Below are 24177 nucleotides of genomic sequence, written 5' to 3'. Positions count from 1 at the left end.
TGTGGATACACCTGAAACGCAGTTTCCTTCCGTTGTGTGTGACGGAGTTCCCCAACTTATAATCCTCGAGAGGTTGCCGTAACAGAAGGCTTAAATTGTAATTAGCATCCTAATGAAAGCAAGCCTTTCTTTTATAAAAAAAAAAAATTAGTAAGGAGAAGTTGGTAATAATTAGTAACGAGAATTACATACCATAATTAAACATAAATACTTATATAAATAACACCTATACCAAGAAACAAATTGGAAACGAATTAAATGAAATATAAATAAAAAATCAGGTATTTCGCGATAAAACAACCAGTAAATAAGTTGCCGCGGTCAGGAAAATGGGTCGACGTCTTTATCATCGTATTCGTTGAAAGGATAAAACGATCTCTTCACCGCGGTATTCATACGTTATCCGAGAGATGGCAAAAAGTGATAGATTTCAATGGAACACGCTTCGATTAATCCTTCGAGCACGAGTACGTTTTTATAAATCGTTCCCTCCAAACGCAAAAAGATGGCAAATTCAACGCAATTATCGATACGCGACGTCGCTCGCCAACGACAGACGTGTTTCGCGAAATTTTCGTTTTCTCGTCTATCGACGGCAGTCGTATTTAAAGGGTTAATGCCGTTAAAGCGTTCTTATCGTATAAAACGTATTTTCGTAAAAGGTCGCGAGAACTTATTCATACGGCTGACAAAGAGAGTAACACGCAGTGAAAATACCGAAACCCGAAAAGGAAGAAAATAGAAGTCGATCGACGTACGAGACGTCCGGTTCGAAATTAAAATCGCTGAAGGCTGAACGGGGTCGAGTCATCCCCCTGTACCAGAAACGAGCTCGCCATTCACGGCGTAAGCGAAACTGCGGGCCAACGGTTCTTGTATCGCGATGAATGAACTGGATATGACGTCAGTCGTCCGTATCTGACGCAACGTGTTCCGTATCGATTTCCTCTTTCGCATCGGCGCCGAAATAGCCGACAAGCATAGAAATCGCGAGTCGAACCGCGTCTCTCGGCGCGCCAGTTTTTTCTCGCTTTTCTTTTTCGATGCTTTCTTCTTCCGAGGTTAAATCGACATCGATTCTCCCGTTTTCCCTCCTTCGGTCTTTCCTTCTCCCCGAAACGAGTCGTCGATCGTTAAAGAACGCGGGCGGAGACCAGCGAAATCGAGCGGTTTATCGAGGTCAAACGCGCTACGTCGAAGGAAAAGAGCGAGAAAGATAAGAAGAGCGCTGCCTCCGCGTTTTGCATAATTAACACGCAGAATCTCGTTATATCCGCGAATCTCCGGTTTGCGCGTATGAATTCGCAAATAGCTGCGCGAGTTGATTAAACGCGTTTGCATACGCTCGGACGATGTTTACGTTTCTCCGTTTGGGCAGATTTTCGTTAATCCGATTGTTTCTCGCGGAGAAACTCGGTGTTAGTTTGTTTCCCGTTAAACCGTTCGAAGTGGATGATGCGCCAGATGCAGTCCATTCGAAATATTCGTCGACGCGTACTACGGTCCTTTTACTATGATCGTACCACGAAATTTCTATAAATTTCTTTCCGTGTTCCCTAAATAGAAACGGTCGCGACTAATGAATTATCGATTATTCTAAATGACGTTGACTGTTTACTGGAGAAATATGGAAAGAATTTCCCGGATGCAAGCAGTCGCGATCTAACACGCGGTCGAACGCGTGTACTCGGTGTCGTGGGAAGGTTCCGCATGACGGGGCAGGCAAAAATAATTTGCTACGCGACCGCGAAGCGTAATGTCCGCCGGAGATAACATACTTCGAGACTATTTGCTCTCGTATCCGTACATGCATCTGTACACAGAAAACTACGAGTCGAACATCGAAATACATTTCACGATTAGCATCAATTTTTTCCGTTCAATTTCAAAGTTTCTTCTTGTAATATGCGCCGAATATTCAACGTAATAATTGAAAATTTTAGTAAACTTGAAAAAATTAATCTTCACGCGAGCTTGAAAGCAAAGATACGAATTAAAATTGTAGGATGAGCGTGTCGTTTATGGAGCTTCTATTTTGAACAGAAAGACTTTGAAAATCAACGAAGCATGGCGTGGTTGTTTGACTGATTTGACTCGGTCTAATAAATCTCGTCGCACGCTTTCGAGATTATGCACGATAGAGAGACCACTGGATAACGCTGGATCGAAGCTGGATATATTCCTACGGGTATTAAATATTTTATTTATTTTTTTTTTAACACTCGAGATACGCGATTTTTATATTGCAAATAATTTTCGAATAATAGCTAGAATAATCATTTTTCCAAGTACGAATCGATATCTTTTTTATCGTTTCTATCGCCTCAATCTTTCTTTGATCTGTGAACTTTATTTTGTATTTTACAAACGTTATATCGTCGCGCGTGTAGTCAATGATTATATTTAATACTATATCTAGGCTTGAAATAGTAAAAATAAGATTCTTATTTACATACGTTATTAAATCTACAATTACAAATTTTTCGAATCTAAAGTCAAACCACACCCAGTTTTAAAGACGAAATCAATGTTTTCTAATCGAAGCTTCTTATAAAATACAATCGCACTTTCTACAAACGTTTCGTACAATTTTAATTCATCTTTTTCTACAAAATGATTATCCAAATTCGAGTTATAAAATTTTCTACATCCGCAGATGGTCTGGCGCGAGAATTATTCTATTCGAAGTTGTGAAATTGAATATTTAATTCTGTCTGCCCCAACCACGCGTTCTCGAAACGTAATTTACGAGGTGTAACGCGTGTCGCGATAAAAGTGTCGCGTGTCAATTAGCGCACGTGGCGTAGAGTCAATTTTAGCGGACCGCGTCTCTGATTTCGTTTTTGGAGGAGGAATTTGTTCGAGAAGTCATTATTTTAATCTACGCAACTTCCACCAGCTATTGTTGGACTTTTTCTGTTCTCGTTTTCGTTACCGGTACAAGTTTCTTCTACCTGATTAAATCCGGAAGACCAATCGTATAAACACAAATTTTACACGCGTCTGAGCTTTTCTCGTGAAATCGTTCGCGATCGAAGATCGGCGTTACCCTGTCAGGATGCTAAATTCGTAAAATTCGTAGATTTACCGTAGAATTGTATCAGCGTAGGAATTTTTTTGCTTCTCTAACTACAAAAATTTGTATAGAATTATTATTGACCACAAATATTGGTAATAATATTTCCACGCTAAAAATGTTAAAAATTATAGTATCGTGTAAAAAGTTCTTAATATTAAATACCACGTCAGGTAGAATAATTTGCAATCTACTCCGATAAATGTTTATTATTCCACTCTATAGGAAAGATAATGTAGTTTGAAAATCAGGTATATTTGTATAGTAAGAAATTATATCTTGAGCACCGATTGTAAATTCCGGTGATTTGATATTTCCCCTTCTTTTTAGAGATTATTTTATTTGCTTAGAGTATCGATCATTTAGGCGTAATTGGTCTAGAAAAGCCGAGAAACTTGAAACTGGTAGAACTCTCGTAACAAATTTTTTCTGTAACAAGCCTAACATGGACAATTGAAATCTCATACTTTTCTAAATCTACGTAACCCACAATTTCATTTATAATCCAAACGAATTATTTATTTCCAATCGTTCGACCAATTATTTTATCTATAATCTCACTCGATGAATTTGCTTATAATTATTTATTCTAAATCTGCACACCCTACAATTTCATTTACAACCCAAATCAATTATTTACTTATTCCCAATCCTCTGACCAATTATATATTTCATTTACTATCTTAATCAATAAATATCGATCGATCAATAAATTTCAACCTAACTATCTATGAACCTACCTATGTGTACATTTCTATCTATTTATATAAATTTCAATCTTTTAACTCTCTCGATCGATAACCCTAAAGCATCGATAGTTTGGTTTTACAATACAGACACTACCGATCTCATGTCCAAACTTCTCGATATCCGTGCAACACATACCCCGGTCACAATTTGGAGTCCTTCGAGTCTGTTTGCTATTCTTATAAACAGCGACCGCGAGTCTGTCTCGCGGTTGAGTTTCACGAAACTTTTCTAAAGCCTCGAGAAAATAAGGATCGTACGCTGGAAATATACGGAGACAGAGGTACGCGTGTATGCACAGCACGCGACGCTTGACGCATAATAAAAAGAGTCGAACGGACAATTTTTGTTCGGCTCGATAGCTGTAAAGATGGAAATAAAGGGGTTGCGAACGATGGTGCGTATTTCTAACCTGCTGAAGATGTCCTTGAGCTCGTGCTCGGACACGAACTGGCCGAGGTTCGCCACGAACAAGGTGGAACAGGGCGCGTTGCTCACTGCTATGTTCGGCTGGGACGAGGGTGAACCTACCGGCGATGCCAGTGCCGGCGAAGGTAGGAAATGGGGCAGCGACGCGTGTATCGACGTCAGCGTCGTAGGATGCGGCAGAGACATGGGCGCCTGGAAAAAGAAAAACACAAATTTTTCAGCGTTATTCGCGATCTTCGACTCGATTCGACTCGATGTTGGGCATTCGTGTGTAGCTCTGGCTCGGTGAACGACTCTGTTACTTGGGAATATGAACGTTTTCGTGCACGTTATATTTACTCGCATCATTGTAATTTTATCGTTTCGTCCCCTCTATTTATTAGATTCTTATATTTATTTACTATTACTTTCTTCCTCTATATATATCTTTACGTACAGGTACCTCGATCTATATATACAGGGTGTCCCATTCAATCATCAATCACCAACGTTGCATCTACGCTACGTTTCATCGATCCCTTTTTCAATTAATTTGCATCGTCGAATTTTTGTATATTTTTCAATATCCTGCATCTGAGAGGAAATTCCAGAGAATTCGACTAATATCTTTCACATCGCTTCCATTTAGACTTAAAAATTTTATGAAATTGCAGGAAGCTAAAGTATCTATTAATTACGATGAACTAATGTTCGGTTTTTAATGGTTTAATTACTCTCCTATTTGCGATGATACTAAGTATGTTTCAGAGAGGAGTTGCGTGGTATCGAGGACGTACTGCGTTTTTATCTACTCGATGCTGCGATGATCTTAAAATGTTCTGTAAAGGTGACGTTAGAATTTTGAAACGGACCTCCATTTTTTATTACGTATTCTTGTAGCTTACATTCAGACGTTTTCGAAACACTAGAAACTCACGTTTTTCGCACTATCCGTTACCGATACATTTACTTGAAAATTTAACGTTATCAAACGTTATCCAATGTAATAATAATAAATAATTGTTCATAACGCTACCATCGATACGGCATTGCCGAAACGCGAGATTACAGTTTTTTAACACGTCCAAAATAGTTTAGATAATTTCTTGTGTCGCTTTGTCGAATTTGAAGATTTATATTTCACTCTCTTGTATCATCACAAATAGGAGAATAATTACGAGTTAGATTAGACACTCTGTATGTAACGATCTCCATTTTGGCGTTATTGCTAAGAAATAGACTCGGTTTTTGCAGTAGTAGCTAGGTTCCTATTTATATTTATTGAATACTAGATTCCTGCACGGTAGAATTCCATTTACCTGAAGTTTCCTGGGGGATAAGCAGTTTATACAATAGCGGTTCATTAATTTTTCACGCAACCAAGCATTTTTCCTTCGAACAACTGAAACTCGCGTTCAGATCGACGATCGCAATCGAGAACGGTTTAGTTAGTCAGGTATTAATTAAAAATTCGTTCCAATAAATGCAATTCTACTCTACTTATACTTATTTATCGTTAGATTACGAATGTTTATACATTTTTGTGAGATTTAAGGATGCAGGACAAAGTACGCGTGATGTCCAAAAGTATGCGAAAAGTTCAAAGTACCCGTTACGACGTTTGCAGTGGCTGAGACAAATTGAGAAAAATTACATATTTAGTTGAAAGATACGAAAATTTGTTAGAGATTGGAGATCAAAGACTTTATTTGGCACGTTTGGAGATACAGAAAAATTTCCTAGGAAATTGAAAGCAACCGTTTATTCCGTACAAAGGGATAAGAGAATTTCCATACAAAATGAGTTCTATTTTCCATTTTGATTTTAAAATGGTGAAATTTACAGTGACGTTGTATCGATCGTAGTATTATACGTTTCGCATTCTTCGTTCAGATCTCAGTTGTGTTCGAACCATATTTAGGTCGCGTCTAAATCAATTAGAAAAGGTTAATCGCAGTTAACGATCTTAAGAACGCAAGAATAACCGTATAACTTGATTTCAAAAAAATGTCAAAGTACATAGTCGATTATTCGAGTTTCGCGCTTTCATATTCCCAAAAGTAACAGAGGCGTTCACGAGCTTCGTTTTACGTTTCATGCCTTATTTAACCACATCTACTCTTCGACCTATCTAAACGTCCACAAAAACGAACCAAGTCTATTTCTACTTTCTTTTTTCTTCAAATTACTCTCGCATTTTTCTTACAATATTTTTTTCTTTTCAAGAAGAATCCCTGACGCGGTAACACGGTGTACTTATGTGTAAACAACGAATGACATTAATATCGCCTAATACTTCGTGATTTACGTACAATTTAGATGTAATCGACGAAACAACGCAGGCCTGTACCACTGAAACTAAAGTCCATGACCGAGTTACCGAGCGTGGATTAATTAACGCAAGAACCGTGTTAAATACGAATGCAGCATAATTTGCAGCAACGTTACAAGAAGCGGCTTCGCGATTAACGATCGAATAACCGAGAAATAATCTCGGCGGTCAGCCGGATTACTTTTTATTCAGAAACGCGCGAGTCCATAACCACTTTGTAATTTCAAGTCCAATTATTTTCCGAAAAGTTATCTCTCGTAAAAAATACTATCCAAAACTATCTGGTTATTTCCTTACTCGAGGCAGAGACGACGGTGCATCTTTACCCATTTATGGCAGATTAAAAATCGTAGAGATACTTGCAATGTACATAACTGCTGGAACGGTTGAACTCTTTGTTAGGATGGAATAGAATCATTGAAATAATTTGACCGTTTATTAGGATAATTCGACTAATCCAAATTCTTCAGGCGGATATTCTTGAATTTTAGTACAGGACTACAATGCGTATTGTGCAAAAAATGTTTGAGATATTTGAATTCGAGCAAGACGTGCTGCGGAAATTCTTGCTAGAGCGTACCGTGTCGCGCAATCAATTCGCAATTTCACGTCGTAACATATCGTTGTTACCATAATGCCCGTGTAATTATGTATTGCGCTACTTGTTTCGGAAATCCTGTATTGCTGCATCGTTGCTGCGTTTTCTTTTGTCGAGCGTTGCAAAATCGACTGCTCGACCTGCCTCGATTTTCTTTACGCCGAAACATATCGCGAACCAAAAAGTGAAATCCCGAACAAAAAGTACTTTTATTCGTAAATGATGATAATTTTGTCCACGGTATGAAACTTATTAAAAACGAAAGTATCTTTATTCGTAAATCGCGATGAATAGCCTCCACCTCGAATCAAATTATTATGCAAATATCTTCGAGCGCGTCTTAACACTGCGGCGAACGTTATTATTGTAAAATAAATCAAAGGAAGAAGGATTTTGAATAGAAACTTATCGAAGACGAGAGTATTTGTATCGATAAACCGCGATGAATAGTTTCCGCTTCGAAAGGAATTTTTACATAAATATTTTCCAGCGTTTTTTTCCCCAACGATAACAACGAATACAAAGAAGTTCTTTCAATGGACACTCGTCGAGCAGGAAAGTATATTTTTTTTATTCCCAGATAATAACGAATAATATTTCGATTCGAAAGGAATTTTTCTTTTTAATGCAAATTTCCCCGACCAGCTTTTTTTTTTTCAACGATGTCACGAACAGAAACGGAATTAGGAAAATCTCGAGTCACTATAGGAACTCTTCTGAAAGCAGAACGCAAAAAGTTCGCGAGTGAAATATTCTCTATTTAGCCGAGCTTTCGCCTCGTTATCACGTCAAGCGGATTCCGTGGAACATTTTTATTTCGACCGAGGAAAATAGTGGTATTTACAAGCGGTTGAAACGGCCGTTTCAGGTCGAACCCGAGATGCTTCTCTCTCGTATTATAGAATTAAATAAACGTCAATATTTATTCGTTTAATGTTACCGCCTATAAAACTGAACGTCAACCGTCCGTCTTTATTAATTCAGTGAAAAGTTAAACAGTTTTCAAGCGTCGTCTCTTTAATACGATCCCCTTTCTTTCCTTTACGCTCTGAAGTTCTTTAATTACGTTGCCAATCTCACTGAAATCCGCTCTATCGTTTAGGTAGTAAATAATCGAACTGATAATCGTGAAACAATAGGAAATACGATGTTTCCGTTGGATGCTTTAACGGAAAAACTTTTTTCCACGTGCAATTATTTGGCAATTAGTCGATCGAAATGATAGCGGATTTGTCAATTATCAGGTTCTGTGCCGCGTGGGCGCGTCATTGACTCGACCCACGTTCGATATCAAACGTAAAACTTCCGTTGAATAACGAAATATGACGGTGGTGTAAGATACCTGACTTTCACATTTGCAACGTCGAACGAAGAGCAAAAGAAAGAGGAGGAATACCGCGAAACAGTTTTATCAAGAAAATCAATATCCAGTTATTTAGGTGGTTAATAAACAATGACATTCTAGTTTTAGTTGCCACCGACAAAATATTTAGACGCCGTAAAGTAACGATATTGGATCTAAAAATTGCCCTTATCTTTCAAACGATTAAATTATCAACTGTTTTTGAAACACGATTCCAAATTACTAAATGTATTCTACGTACAATACAAATTCCTCGATTGGCAATCGCTTATTTATCAATCAATCGTTAATCATTGATCGGTCTTTTCGATCGGTCTTCGATCTACAACTAAGAAGAAAGAAAGGAAGAAGGGGCATAAGAAACAACAAATTAAAATTATCTCTATCATTTCCACTGGAGTCGTCATGTTCGACACGTTTCCGCGACTAACGCCGTATACCGTTTGCGATTTCTGTTACATCCAAACGAATGTATCTGGAAGCATCTCGTTCGAAAAACCTTTTTTCTCTTTAATCAAACCTGCTTTCACCATTCGATTTATTTCGACACGCGGAATCGGCCTATTTTCGGTTCTGTTTAAAAAACAAAAGAAAAAAACAAGTCGAAATAAAAATTGCCACGATACACGACGGTCCACCGAACGATCGTAGCCCGCTTAAAACGTTTTCAACGACCTTTAATTTATTTTGACCAGGGGCACAGTCACTCCACTTTCAAATCCTTTTTTCCCCAGTTTTTTTTTCGCTACGGACAAACATTTCTCGATCGGACGAATTTTTCGTTCTATCAGTCAAAAGCATATATTTGTTGTTGTTGTTGTTCATGTTGTTGATGTTTTTGACTGATATTTTTCCACGTTGTCACGGTAGCCGACGAAGAAAAGCTGTTCGATACGGTTTGGCGATGGTGCGTGATAGGTACCCGCGTGAACCTGGTACAGAACTAGGCGATATTAAAAATCAATAGGTGCTGGCCGTTTCCCCAATTCGTACCCGGTTGTACCAGCATCGTTCTTACTTGCCGTTGAGAAATCAGCCAGACACGGTGCCTGCCTGAAAATTTCGCGATACACGGGAAACAAAGAACGGGAAGCAGAAAGAAACGAGAACGAACAGAAGGAAGAAATAATTTCTTCTTATTTACGACGGGATTTAATAGTCGCGATAATTAACCCGCGGCCGTAATTAACTTCCGCGAGCTTTACTTGCAAGGAAAGTCTAGAGGTCTTAAAATCGATATCGTCACGCTCGCGATCGAGTAACAAGCGGCACGAGCGATTCTTTCGCCGTATTCGTCTTTCATTTAAGCTGAAAAAGACGCCGTGTTTCCGTCTTTGACATTTAGACGGTCCTCTTTGCAGGGTTTGTGCGATATCTACATAGAGTAATTTCGCTTTGAGTTGTTGTACGAGTTTGTGTAACTTTTGGGGTAATTTGTTCGAATACTCTGTTACGTTTTAGATGTCGTCACGTTCTTTCAAACACCAACGTAGCCAATTATTGTCGGTTTTTAAGACTTTTCGTCATTCGTGTTTTCGAACGTATCGACGAACGATACGTCTAATTTGGCTAGTGGTTAGATAAAGTAAGACGAATGGATTACAAGTTGTTCGAATTCTATACGGAGAATGACACTGTGAAAGAAAATAAAGATAATCGATAGAATCGAGTTGCGAGCGTTGATCGTTAAAATCTAGTTAATTGCATTTAATCGACTCTGTGCGCGTGACTGCGGAATTTAATCTACGATACGTAAAATACGTTGTTCTGGACGGACCGTATTCGAACACGTTACCCCGTCGTTCGAACCAGGTCGAGCCGTGGTACGCTGGTTCTTGGCGTTCACTCTGCGTGCGTGTCTACCTGCTAGATGTATCGTATAATAATCGAGTATAACGATCATGTATCACTAACGTGCATCGGGGCGCTCGTCGGCGGCTCCAGAGCTTTGTCTGCAGATAGTCAAAGATAGGAACGTACGGGGACCTGAGGATGTAACGCCGGATGCACCAGCGTCGCGTGTTGCAGCGTGCCGGGTAATTCGCCAGCGGTCGAGTATGCCAGTGGATGGTGCCACAATTCAGGACCACCAGGGAAGAATGGGCTCCCTAGGTCTGTAATAGAATACACAGTTAGAAATCGTCTCTTAGACAACTAAACGTTCCGAATGGAACGATCGACGACAACGTGCTTTCCAATAATTCAAATACGTATATAGAACAGAGATACTTTATCTTCGTTATTTTCTCAATGTTCGCCAGAGTTTCGTCTTTTCTCTTTCTTTCGACGAAGCGGCGTAGAAACTCGCAGGTAGATAGATATACGTAAGTGAGAGATTTGGAGGAAAAGTAATACGGACGATGAAACTTTTGCTTTGGCAAAATATCGCGACCGACGATCGACGAGAGAACGGAAATTTCATTTGTAACAAGTTGTAATGGAAAAGTCTGGTCGTCTAAATCTTGAATTTTTTTTTAATTTTTGTAGAAATATGCAGGTTCAAATGCACGCTGTCTAATATCGAAATACATCGTGTAATCAAATTTTATAGAGAGGTATGGATTTTAAGTAGAGATGGATGGAAAAACGAGGTAGTATTACTTTTCCATCGATAACGAGACGTATTATTAATGACAGTAATTGGCTCGAATGAGCGACGTTATAATCGCGAATATAATTTATGTGTAATTTGATTTTAATTGTAAAAAAGTTGGAAATGTTATGTAAAATTATACGATTACAATATCTCGCGATTTCGATGATAATATATTTCCTCTGAATCTTTAAAATACGCTCAAATGTTACTTGATCGTGTTTTTCTTGATAGTTCACGGTTCAACGAGTAATTTATTCGGCGTGTAGTTTATTCTTGATGAAAAGGATTGCCAGTCTTTATCGATCTGTTTGTATCGTTTTGACGGAGTAGTTCAAGGTATTGTCTTGTACAGATCAAACATGTTAGAACGCGTTAGAACAAACGCGTATCGCGTTAATTTCTTCGTACTTTTCCGATCGATATTGTTCTCCTTTACGAGGAATATTTTTCACGATACCGTTTAAGTTCTAATTAAACTAATTTTAGTTTGCGATAATTTCATCATCTCGAATTTGGAATTGAATTGAATTGTACGAAGAGTTACATCGACGAATAACGAAAAATTGCATTAATTAATAATTTTATCGAATACTTCTGCTTAAAATTTCAAACTGATAAGTTTCGCATTAATTCTCGCGAAAGATGATCAAATTTAGAAAACTAGGCAATTACCTTTTTGCTCGATCGATAAGCACATTGTTCCACGACCATGTTAACCAATGCTCTCTAGTTGAATGAAAACCTTTGAATCGCAAATCAATCGAAGTACCACTATGCTATACGCAATTCGAATCATTATCGCGAAACAATTCCAATTGTAGCCAATCAAAACATTCCTATTCGCATACGTATCTAATGGACAACGTGACACAATACGATTGTGTACGTAGTGGAGCGTAATCGTTCGTCGTCCAGGTTTACGTTTTAATTAAAAAAGAAAAGAAAAGAAAAGAAAAGAAAAGAAAAGAAAAGAAAAGAAAAGAAAAGAAAAGGGGAGAAATAAGAAATCACGTTGATAATTATTCATAAATGCCATTACTGTCATTATACCATGTTTTATTTAATATTTCTTTCCACCTACTTTCTTCTTGTCTACGTATTTGTACGACGCGTAATTAGATCGGTCGTAAGTTTCTACGCCGCTATAGATATCAAGATTATTAGTAGATTGGATAGTAATAAAACGACGCAATCATCGAACGTAATCACTGGTAGGCAAGAAATATGAATTTCTTGGAATCACGAGTCGGAAAAGATTTAGAAACGGTGATCGACTGTACCGAATACCAGTCGTCGAATTTTGCTACATTTCGTTTTGGGAATGGCATCGATTCGCCTAACTCGTTCGTTCGAAGTTTTATTCGTAAACTGTTTGTTATATCAGAAAAATGTTACGCGAGAAAGTAATAATAATAAAACGAATGCCATTTGAATTTTTTATCGAGTCAGGAGTTTTGTTTTAACGGAATGTATATAACGTTTCGTACCGCTATCACAATGATTTGATAAAGTATTGCACGCTAAGTAAACAATTATTACAGAATTCGACGAATTCGTACATTTGTCTGACTATGTCCTGACTCGAGACACGAAATATTCGTAAAATATACTCGAACTACCAGTTGACGAAGAACTGACTATCGTACCGCGCGTGTCTCCCAATTCCAATTTTATTCGAATTTTTCATGTAACAAACACTTTACGCGATTGTACGTTACGTTATCACGATATAACGAACAGCGTAATTAACGATAATAATAATAATAGCAATTTAAAGCGATCGCGCGATCATCTCGAGTGGATGCGATGCGAAAATCGCGGGAGATAAATTTTATATCCTAACGAGTAACAATTACGCGTCTTTGATGACTCGCCGACGCTATACGATCTTTCGTGCTTTATTAAAAATTTATTTTTCTTCTTACGATATCGAAAGTAGTATAGTATGGTAGTAGAGTCCCAACTTCTTTCATAGACCACTTTTATAAACAATAAAAGGATTTAAGGAGAGAGAGAGGTACAAGTACACGCGTTATATCGTTGCCACGATTTAAAGATTTTCATATTCGTATCGCATTCTCCTTCGAACTTTTTACTTCATAATCTCGAAAACTACAAATTTTCGCTCTTCTTAATCTCTTTCGCCAACAATTTTTACAAGCGATCGAAAGATTCAGTGAAAAAGTGATACGAGTAGACGCATATGCGAGTTTCTCTATCGTTTCCGTGACTTAAAAGTTCGAATATTTATAGCGGCTAGAAAACGTATTTCTACGTTATCTTATTCTCCAACGGAGCGTCCTTTTTGTCAGGTTCTACGTTTCAATTTCGTAGTATTAAAATTTTGTAGCCGCGTGAAAGTGCTACCAAACGATACGAAACTCGATGTACTTGAACTTAATTAACTAGTACATATTAACTCATAGAAACTTTTAATTGATCCTTTTATTTATTTATCGTAATCTCTTCTTTCAGTTTAGATCGACTAACGTTACGTACAACTAACGTTAAGGTTAATTCATCATCTGAAAAACCACAAATCTCCGATTCTCTTACTCAAGATCTTTATTTCCAAACCCTCCAAGTAAGAAAAAAAGTATAAAGACCTTTCGCGTAACGCGAGGAGGATTTCTAGGGTTGGTCGTTTGCCACGGAACCGTTCGGCTCCCCTTTGAGGCTCTCGCCTCTTCTTTACCCTCGGCGAACCGGAAGTGCTCGACACTTGCACACGTAAGTATTGTATTCGCGGCTACACCGAGCAGGCAGTGTCTAGCCGTCCCGTGGCAAAATCGATGAAAATCGGCGTGCAGCGGCTTCCACGGAACCGTTTGTTTCTCATGACCGACGATACGTCACGAACAGGCAATTATTCCAGAAAGATCGCACAGAGTGGCCACGGTTGCGCAACAACCGCCGCTCTTTTCATACAACGTTGCAGAAAACGTTGTATCGCGAGCTAAGATCTAGAGCAACCTGGCAGCATCGAACTTTATAATTAATCGTTCTGTTGCTGGCCACGAATCACGAGCGAAAAAGTTCAGAGACGTTTTCTTGTTTCTCGAGCTGCGCGTTTCAGCGTTTTTGTTCGACGAGTGGCTTAAGAATTTCACGAAACGTGATTTTTATCGGGATGATTTATGGAGATGGTAGGTGGTTGCTGATAACAGACTGATACTTGTGGCTGCTCGCGGTTTAACGATAAATGTTCACCGACGATGACCGATTCGCGATTTTCTAGAAAGTTCGGTACGAATGCTTGGAAAGTAGAGCCGCGAAGCGATGACGGAGTAGGAGAAATTCTCGCAAGTGCGATTATTCGTTACGTGGCGATAGTTGGATTCGTGGAATACGATTTTAGGTGGAGTAATTTTGGATGTAAAGCGATGCGAGATTACCGTCGTAGCCCGAGTATTTCATCGTTAGATTACATAGAAAAATTCCTTGGAACAATTTCCTTCCATTTTTTTTTTTCTTATCAGATCGGATAAGAGATAATCTTTCTATACGCCGGCAGACAATAGTAATCGTCCCTTCGAAGTTCGACTAATTTTCTTTTAAATTCTCTCCTTATTAAGATCCATTAAATCTCGCGGCTGAATGTTAATGATTTTGATAATCTGCTAATTACGTATCGTTAGAGAGTCTGGCCTGTTAACGAGCTACTTTTATGCATTTTTAATAGTAGCCGCGTTTCTGTTCCAAGAAAGATGGCGTATCTAGGATGGCCAGCGCCTCGCAAAAAAGCATCGTCTTTGTATAACGCTGCGTCGCGATCGGACGATGGAGATGCGCGTGGTTCAACCTGGCTGCATCGTGCTTTGTAATTAGTGATTTTCCTGCCACCTGGGGGAATAACTAATTTTTCGCGGAATTTCTTTTATAATCTACTCTTTCCACGAACGCGCAACGGTTCTTCGGCAAGAATTCGCGAATGTTCCAAAGTTTCGAGTTACATCCAGTTATATTTATTACGATTATATATTTATTGGGAACAATAATTGCGCATTCGGTTAACCTGAATTTCCGATACAAGAATTTTTCTCTGTGTACGCCATTTGCTTATCTTGCAACTTCCATCTTCTAATTTCGATAATAATTCTGATCTGCGACGATAATAGCTGCTGAGCTTTTAATTTTGCTAATGAAATTAAGAATTTCAATCCCTTCGACTTCCTCGATGTCTATTCTTATCTATACCATCGATACTATTCATCGTTTGTACAAGAAAAGGTAATGAAACTCTACCCTTTCAAATTTTTCTCATAAATTTTCCACTTACGAGAAAATCCTTGGCAACTGATAACGCGTAACGAACACAAGAAAGGGAAGAAGAGGAAAAATGATTTTTCGATGAGTAGAAAGGAGAAAGAGCGAGAGGTGGGAAAACGGTAAATAATTGAGAGGCACGTCACACCTGCACTGGCACCGGTTTTTACCACACGCCAACGGGGCTTTTCGTACGTGGCAGGACCTTGCGCTTTATTGATTTTAGGCTGACCCACGGATTCCCACGGCGAACCCGTAAGTTCCGACGAGCGTGAGTGCTTACTCCACGCTGTTTTCCTCCGTACGCTTTTCACCGGTTTTTCGAGTAATTCAACCGCGAAAGGCCGTCGAACTTTTTATCGCCGCAAAGCACCGAGGGATGCTTAAAGGTCAGACGAAAAACGTCGAAAGAACTTACCGAAAAAATGAATCAAATTCGTGGAATTACCGCGTCTTACGCTTCGTTATGTGCTCCACGCGTATTGTAATTACGCGATTTAAAACTAGCGACAGGTACTTACAGTTTTAGTCGGATATGACGCGTAATCGAGATCGAAGGATTAACGATACCTGCGAGGACCTAAGCGAACCTGAGAAATCACGAAACTATCAAAGTATACGGAGATTATTCCATTACTGGAAACGTCGGACCATGAAAAATCGGCGTTCAATATCGTAATAACACATATCGTTTTTTAATAATTTCATATTCCGATCGATCTTAGCTTTCGTACTGTAATTACGTCTGTTGTTGTTCCATTCTACGGGTGCTATGAACGGTTTCACGTTTCATTGGCAAAATTAAAATCTCGAAGAGAAAATATCTAAAAATATAAATATCTAAAAATTGTCCGAATAAACGTTTTAAAAACTTGGGAAATGTTATCGACCATAGAAAAATAAACGTCGAGTACGTTAAAAAGATCAAATTTCCGCATTTCGTACGTAAAATTGAAAACTCGCGGAAACGATTATCACAGATTCCACTTACCATCAAAATCATGGCACGAACGTTAAAAAACAACCAAACGATGTAACGTAAAAACAAGGAACCGACATATTACTACCTCTCAATTACGAACAAGATCGATAGAATCGATTTTAAAGATTATTATCGTATAATATTATTTTATATAATAATCGTATCAATTTTATATAATATTATATAACAACGAATATCGATAAATAACAAGGAATATTATATAATTCTAAAGGCTAGTAAAATAAACGCTAAACATAAGATTAAAATTCCTAGCCTTATTCGCAAAATTAAAAGCTTCCAGGGACAATTACTCCGGATTACGATTATTGTCGAAATTAAAGAATGAAAAAAACAGCCAAGTGACGTAATTTAATGTCAAAGAAGCTAGATTACTGCATCGTGATTACGAAGAAAATCGATCGAGCGAAGGAGTAGCTTGTTATTTTTCCACAGGGACTCGATAGACACGCGCGCTAGCCAACAACGTTAAATAAAATGTTTAGTTAACGCGCTCGTTAACGCGGACGGTATTGAAGGTATCTAGAGTGGAAGAAGCAGCAGAGAACAGGCGAATAGAGGTTACGAGACACCTTTGTTTCATCAAAAACCGGAGAATCTAATATCATCGTAGCTGTGCGGCGACACAAAGACGAAACGTATGAAACGCGAACGGTCGTGTTTGAAAAACATTTGTACAACGGAATGCAAAACCGGTCTAACTCTTCGCTACGCGTTTGCGTTGAAATAAAGGCAAAGGAACCGAGTTAAATCCACGCAACTATCTTCCTCGTTCTCTTCTCTTCTCTTCTCTTCTTTTTTTCTCCAACTCCCTTTTTTCTATACTACTTCCTCTTCTTCCCTCTTTTACGTTTAATCAGTCGAATCGTTCGACACACGATATCACTTTTTTCCCGACGTAGTTAAACGATGGCGATATAATGGAAAATGCGAGTAAAGCGGAACGATAGAACGAATTGGCAAAATGGGATTTATTACGCTCGAGTCGAAACGGTTTAGATGCCAAGAACGTTATTACGAACGTTTCAAAGAGATTCGTCGTTTAACAAAAATTCATTGTTTACCGTTTGTCGGATCCTTCTTATTCGTGGCGTACATACGATAATCGTTCCTCTATGCGATTTATTTCAACGAATATAAATTTTAACGTTTTGTAAAAGAGATTGCTAAAAGAGGCTACTGAAAAAGAATTCCTTACGAGAGGAATATGTCCGATTAGGTCCGATTCGACGAGCATCCTTAGATCACGCGTCGTTATAACTCCTATAAGAATCAACTCGAGAGATTTTCCTATTTATTATCTTTTATCCTAGGAAGAATACGGAAAATTAAAGAAATTGACAATCTAGTTTCAAAGTGTCGTCATCTTTGTCTTACTTATTGCTTTTCTTCTTATTCTCTCACGCTTTAGAATCGACTTGATCCTAAAATTAAGAGTATCTTCGATTCAATTACGCGCGAAATAGCCAGAAATTTCGCGAAACGAAAGGAAAGTCTTTGTTCCTTCGAGTAAGTGTGTTCGTGGATTCCACCGAATGTTACCGAAACACGAATAAACGCACGTACAAAGTGTTTACGCGAAGATTTATACAGATTCGTTGTAAAAAATGCCAAAAAATGCAAAGCGCGTTATACGGTGGAACAGTTCCCTAAGTAGCCAGACCATAATAAGCGCGAAATCGTGTCGATTTGTCGCGATTATCGGTCACGATCGCTTCGATCGCGTTTTCGTTGCCTATCGTGTACGAACAATAACGCGTTGCATTACTTATGCAGCGACGAACGCGCGTCTACGTTCTCGCACGAAAAATGCACGGTCGGGTAAGTTTTCGCACGCCACAAGGTGAACTGTTCTACGTCGAAGGTTGTCGTTGGTTCGCTCGATATCCACGTATGCACGAGAATCTTGCGCAGCTGGATTTTAAACGACATAACCGACATAAACAACGACGCGACCTCGATATAGTCTGTTCGACGTATCCTTAGTTTACTAGAAGCGTGATATTTAAAAAATCGCGAATTCCGTGCTATTTGCAAAGAAATTTTCGCGCGGTGAATAAACTCAGAGACAAACGACTAAGGTTATTAATAATTGAACGATAATTACGTATCTAGATAGGAAAGTTGAGAAATTTAGGAAGAATCGTTTTAACTTCAGCGAGATCCGTTACCGTTTGATTTTACGGTGTTAATTGTCAGCGCGTGAAAATGCCAGGTTTTCCCCTCTCTGTGTTAACTATTAATAGGTTTGCTCATTAGTATTTTAGTTTCAGTGGAAAATTATTGTCTGACTTAACTTTGCTTCCTCTTAATCTTCCTAAGCTCCCCCTTTGGGTTCGTAAAATTTGGAATTAAAGTCCAACTGGGTTTTCGTGGGAAAAATACGAGTGTGCATGTATATATACAGGGTGGTTGGTAACTGGTGGTACAAGCGGAAAGGGGATGATTCTACGCGAAAAAAGAAGTTGAAAATATAGAATACAAATTTTTCGTTCGAGGCTTTGTTTTCGAGAAAGTCGACTTTGAATTTTCGCTCGGTACGCGTGCGGCACGTTATAACGGATCTCACTGTAGATCGTTCGAAATTTTTGGCAGGAACTCGTATCGTCGAGTTTCTGTCGTTTTACTTTCTATTCCCGATGATTTGTACGATAGTTACTCCTTGCAATAATCACGCCAGAGTCTTTTAGGGAGAAAAGGAATTTTTCCACTGCTTTGTTTATCGCATGGTCCGAACAAGTTCAAGATTTAGGTCATAATTTCGCGCAATTTTTCCACTTCTAACGCAAATCTTCTTTTTGTAACGAAGAACCGCATTCACGTATCCTTGCGAATATCGAGTAAAACAGAATTATTTTCTTCGACTGCCAGTTGTTCGCCTCATGCACCTTTAATTCGAACGTTGTGCCGGTTATCTGGCACGGTTAAAGTAAACAATCGACTTTCTAAGAGATTGAAACGAAAGGACACCGAGTAGTAGGATAAACGTATTCATAAAAATATCAAAAGTATGCAAATGAAAGAGTTGTGTGGGGTACTTTCTACAAAGGCGGTATTCCTTCGCCGTAAAACGGATCGAAACTGCAGTACCATTTTTTGACGACGTATAATGCGTGGCATTTATAAAACGAATCGCACCGTTGATTTTTAGATTAAATACGCCGTAAATCAGCGACAAGTGGGATATTTTATGCGTCTCTCGTTTGACAATTTTTTTATAAAATTTTGTTACCAAGTATCCGAGAGAAATTAATTTGTACGCGTAATACAAATTTGGTTAAAAACCATTCGAGGAAGATTAAATGGCGCGCGCAATATAAATCTTCTTAAAAATTACGTAAAAGAAATTAAACGCTACGTCTATTGAAAATTTACGATAAACAACTAATTTATAAATCGTACTAATTTAACTAATTTATAATAATATGTATACACATTACGTAGTCAAAGTCATTAATAGTTACGTAAAAATAAATCTATCTGTACGCGCGTAACAAAAATTTCATGACAAAACTTTCTTTACCATATATTTACATCTACTTGTTTCCTTATTCCGACGACTGTTAAAAGCGTTAATGAAAAGAGTACACTTTTTCCGGAAGCGTTTAGACGTTCCTCGATCGAGATACCACCACAGACGTGCCGAATCGAAACGGATTACCAATTATTTTCAATAACGGTTTACGAGGTCGTGACGAGCTTCGGCTCCCGTGGGACTGCCCGTTTAATCGATCCCACGTTTCCACGTAGCTCGATGTATATATCGACGATCGAGGAACGTTTTTCCTCGCGCGATTCTTAAGCCAGTTTCCGCCATTCCGACGCAGGAGTTTCTCGCATGAGTCACGGTTTATTAACACGGCTGGCCGAGCACGTTCCGAGTATAATTGTTCTACTCGTTCGCGGTTACGAGCAGTGCAATCACCGCGAAAAATCGCTTCTCAGCTTTTGGAAAAATTCGCGGACGCAGCTAAGCGAACGTCGAAGAACGTGCATGCGTATGGGCGACGATTACTCGTTTTCATCTCTTCTTCGTATAATACACGCACGACGTAAAAACAGGATCTAAAAGCGTATTGCGATATAATATCGTGTGTAAAGTAACTTTGAATTCTAAAATAAAATTACGGTAAGAAAAGATACTTTTAAATAGATTCGGATGCGGACGAACGACGAAGCTTCGTAGACACACCGCTCTAATTAGTCGAAACATCTTACGCAGCATTTTTCGATTTTTCGATATAACGCGTTGAAATGTTCGAAGTCGCTGTTCGACGTACGACGCAATGGCCACGAGAAAGAGACCGAACGTGTTCGAGCAAATTAACGAAAGAAAAACGCTTGGATCGTGGATCGTAGTCGATATCCGCAACAGTTCCACGTGTTTTATACCTTTTAAGAAACTTGTAATCGTATCTTTTACCTTTGAACGAAGTTGTATCGTACAGCTTGTTACGAAATAACGAGGAAGTATTTTTGAATCGTAGGAAGAAGAAACGACGCAGGTTTCAGCTTATTTCAGTTTCGAAATGGTAATTTCAATTAAGAAGAGCAATGTAGTATTTTGATACATAATATATAATCTCCGCACCTCCATCCATGCTCCAGAGAAATATGGATTGGAAAATAGAAAGCGCTTTACCTCTATTGTTTCTTTTTCTCGGTTCATGGAGATTAACTTCTATTTTTGTGTTAGTCGCATCAACGAATGGGCCGATGCTTCGTAGATTTAAGCTTTTAGTTTCTTTGAGCAGATCGAATTTCTCTTTTCGCTCGAGATGGAAATAAGAAACCTGTCGGTGTGCTCCGAGTATCGATCGAAATTGAACTAAAATCAACGAAAGAACGGGTATACGCGAAGGAGACCACGCCTAATTAGACGCAAAAAACTATTGCCAAATTATTCGGCTAATCTTGTCTCCATAAGATCAACGGCGATTTTAAGCGATCGCCGTTGATCGGCGATACGACGAGTTGTAATACGAGGTAAATAGCAACTCAAAAATCAGACTGTGTACATATCTAATAGAATGTCAAACTATCGCGCAAAGTAACCGATGTGAAACCAAATTCTTAAGATCGCCGTTCCCCTCAACGATATTCAAATTCTATATTTAAAGGCACGAACGTAGCAATAACCAAATAACCAGGATATCGAATCGAAAACAAACCTAGCTTTAACTATTTGCGAAACAGAAGCTACCTCGACGCGATCAGCGGTAATCGAATTTTTTCACTGGTTTTATATTCTCATCTCATATCGTCCGAGGTAACTTTTTCTTTTCTCGCTTATTTCCATCTGTTTGCGCTCGATCGCCGCGCGAAACACACAGACGCCCACCGCGCAGAGAAAAGGATGTTCTCGGTGCGATTTTTATATCGGCCACTTACCAACACACTTCGATATTTTCGAAACGCGCACGCTACAGGAATTGACGTTTCAATTACACCGTCGATACTCCTTTAACCGGATCCTTCCTCTGTCTTTTCGTTTTCATCGAGAGATGAAAGGGGGTTTTCCAAGGGGAGAATTCGCCGACGTTCTCGACGAGAGTACACGGCCGGCTCTGCGTGGGAAATTCGACGCACGCCTATCGGCATAACGCTCGAAATCGAAGTAGCTGCGACTTTTCACGCGGAAATCGCGCTATTTTTACCGAGGCGCTCTCAATAATTCAACGCACAGTCCGCCAAGGTCTCGATGCTCGCCCGATTCTTTTTCTCCGATAGCTTTCGCGCCTCCGCGTCTCCTATACGCGGATCGACCGGACATGTTTTATTCACAAGTAGCCTCTCCTGCAACTTCTTAAGCGTTCGATTTAACCAACTTTTTTTTCCTATCTCGTGATTCGATCAGGTAACTTTGTTTCGCGCTACTTCTGCACCCATGGACGCTCTTGTAAAAAATTCAGCTATTATTCACTAGCGAAGTTTTACGAGTTACGAGTTACGGATCACGGACGTTAATAAACGGATCGCGCACTTTTGCGCGTTTATAGGAAATTCGAAAGTGCTGCGTAGGATGCGCGTAATGTGAAAAAATGTATAAGATATTCGAAGTATAGTCAGCGGTTTCTGTGATACTTGGTGAACGAAGCAATTTTCCACCTACGTTCTATTTTCTTCGTTACGTTCTCGAAAATACGAGCTTGCGTGAAAATCCACAGTCCGTTAATAAATATTTTTATACAACGGTGTAACAAATTTCACGATTTCAGGTTATACGAGTAAAGCGATTATTCTATTCGATGAAAAACGAAGAAAGAAAAGCCTGTAACCTACTGTTACTACGACTTGTAACTCGTCAATTTACTGATATCGCTAGTTGAGAAATTATCCTGCAACTTTTACAAGTCACAAGTTAAAACATTGCCGATGCTAATAAATACGTTCATACAACGGTAACGAGTTTGGTAATAAAACAAATATAATTTTTCAAGCAAACGATTACTCCATTCGATGAAAGATTACAGAAGTCTATAATCTGTAAATAGTAACTTGCTAATTTCCTAATACAATTGCTTGATGAATTATTACGCAACGGAGGCTTGGTACGAAGAAGACGCATATTGGGTGAACGTTTTAACGTCCTGTTAACTAAGTGTACGATTTAACCAAGATCTTCCTAAATATTTTTTGTCTTACGACATTTCTCAAAATAATATTATTGATATATTTAAAATGTGAGGTATTCGCGTCAATTAAATTTTCCAGAAAATTGATTATTTAACGTAACGTAAAATTATTTTTGTGTCAATTTCATGATTTTTCGTGGCATTCCACGATTTCTACAGTTGAGATAACAAGCGAATATCAAAATTTTATCGAAGTAGATTCCGTAGATAAATTGCAAATAAAGAACGAAACTAATCTGGAAAATATTAAAAATAGCATCTGGGTTAAGGGATATTTAACGTTTTAAAATTTACCGTTTTGCCACTGTAGATTCTAATATTAGTAGAGCGACGGAGTGACAAGTTCCTTTTCCTTCTAATCTTATTTTCGAATTATTTATAAGTAATCGCATGGGATCGCTTACTAAGTTGCGAGAATAAATCTATTTTTTGGTTGATCGAAATATTCCACTTAATAAGTTACTGGTATTTAGAAACTGGTAATTGAAAACAGAATTTAAAAGGAATACTTCTTATCACGATCTTTTATAAACACTAGTATTCCGTAATTGGTAATACTTTACACGATATTTATACTATTATACAGCTACGACAATTTTACGTAGCAATTTCTAGACGAATCACGAAATATTATTATCTTTTTTTACAACTAATAACTTTCGAATCGTCGAAAGTGCTCCATAACGAGTTCTTAGATTTTGTCATTCACAAGGGAATTATGAAATATACAGGGTGGTTGGTAACTGGTGGTACAAGCGGAAAGGGGGTGATTCTACGCGAAAAAAGAAGTCGAAAATATAGAATAACAATTTTTCGTTCGAGGCTTTGTTTTCGAGAAAATCGACTTTGAATTTTCGCTCGGTACGCGTGCGGCACGTTATAACGGATCTCGCTGTAGATCGTTGTCTCGATGGAAAAATTAAAAAAAAAAAATAAAAAAAAATTTTATTCTATATTTTCGACTTCTTCTTCACCCCCTTTCCGCTTGTGTCACCAGTTACCAATCACCCTATAGATCAGTGCACTATATTTTTAAACTAAACAAACGAATAAATTGAATTAACCAGCATAGATTACAGGAAAGAGTGAGAGAATATTCGTGAGTTAATTACCAAGTGTTAATTAGGAAGCGAAAGCCGATGTTTGCGTTCGCGAG

General features: G+C 38.5%; 1 protein-coding gene across 3 annotated transcripts in view; it reads right to left on the bottom strand.

Annotated features, from left to right (window-relative positions):
• Positions 1 to 24177, bottom strand: part of LOC117159472 (protein couch potato) — a 183701-nt gene that overhangs the window by 15144 nt on the left and 144380 nt on the right. For all 3 annotated transcript variants that reach the window (XM_033339334.2, XM_033339339.2, XM_033339336.2), the window contains exons 6-7: positions 10505 to 10638; positions 4236 to 4444 (exon numbers count right to left, since the gene is read on the bottom strand). In XM_033339334.2, coding sequence (XP_033195225.1) covers positions 4236 to 4444; positions 10505 to 10638 — 343 coding nt within the window. The remainder of the gene's footprint in view (positions 1 to 4235; positions 4445 to 10504; positions 10639 to 24177) is intronic.

This window comes from Bombus vancouverensis, chromosome 1 (genome assembly GCF_051014615.1).
Source record: "Bombus vancouverensis nearcticus chromosome 1, iyBomVanc1_principal, whole genome shotgun sequence".
Lineage (NCBI taxonomy): Eukaryota > Metazoa > Arthropoda > Insecta > Hymenoptera > Apidae > Bombus > Bombus vancouverensis.
This window is presented reverse-complemented; position numbering and strand designations above follow the sequence as displayed.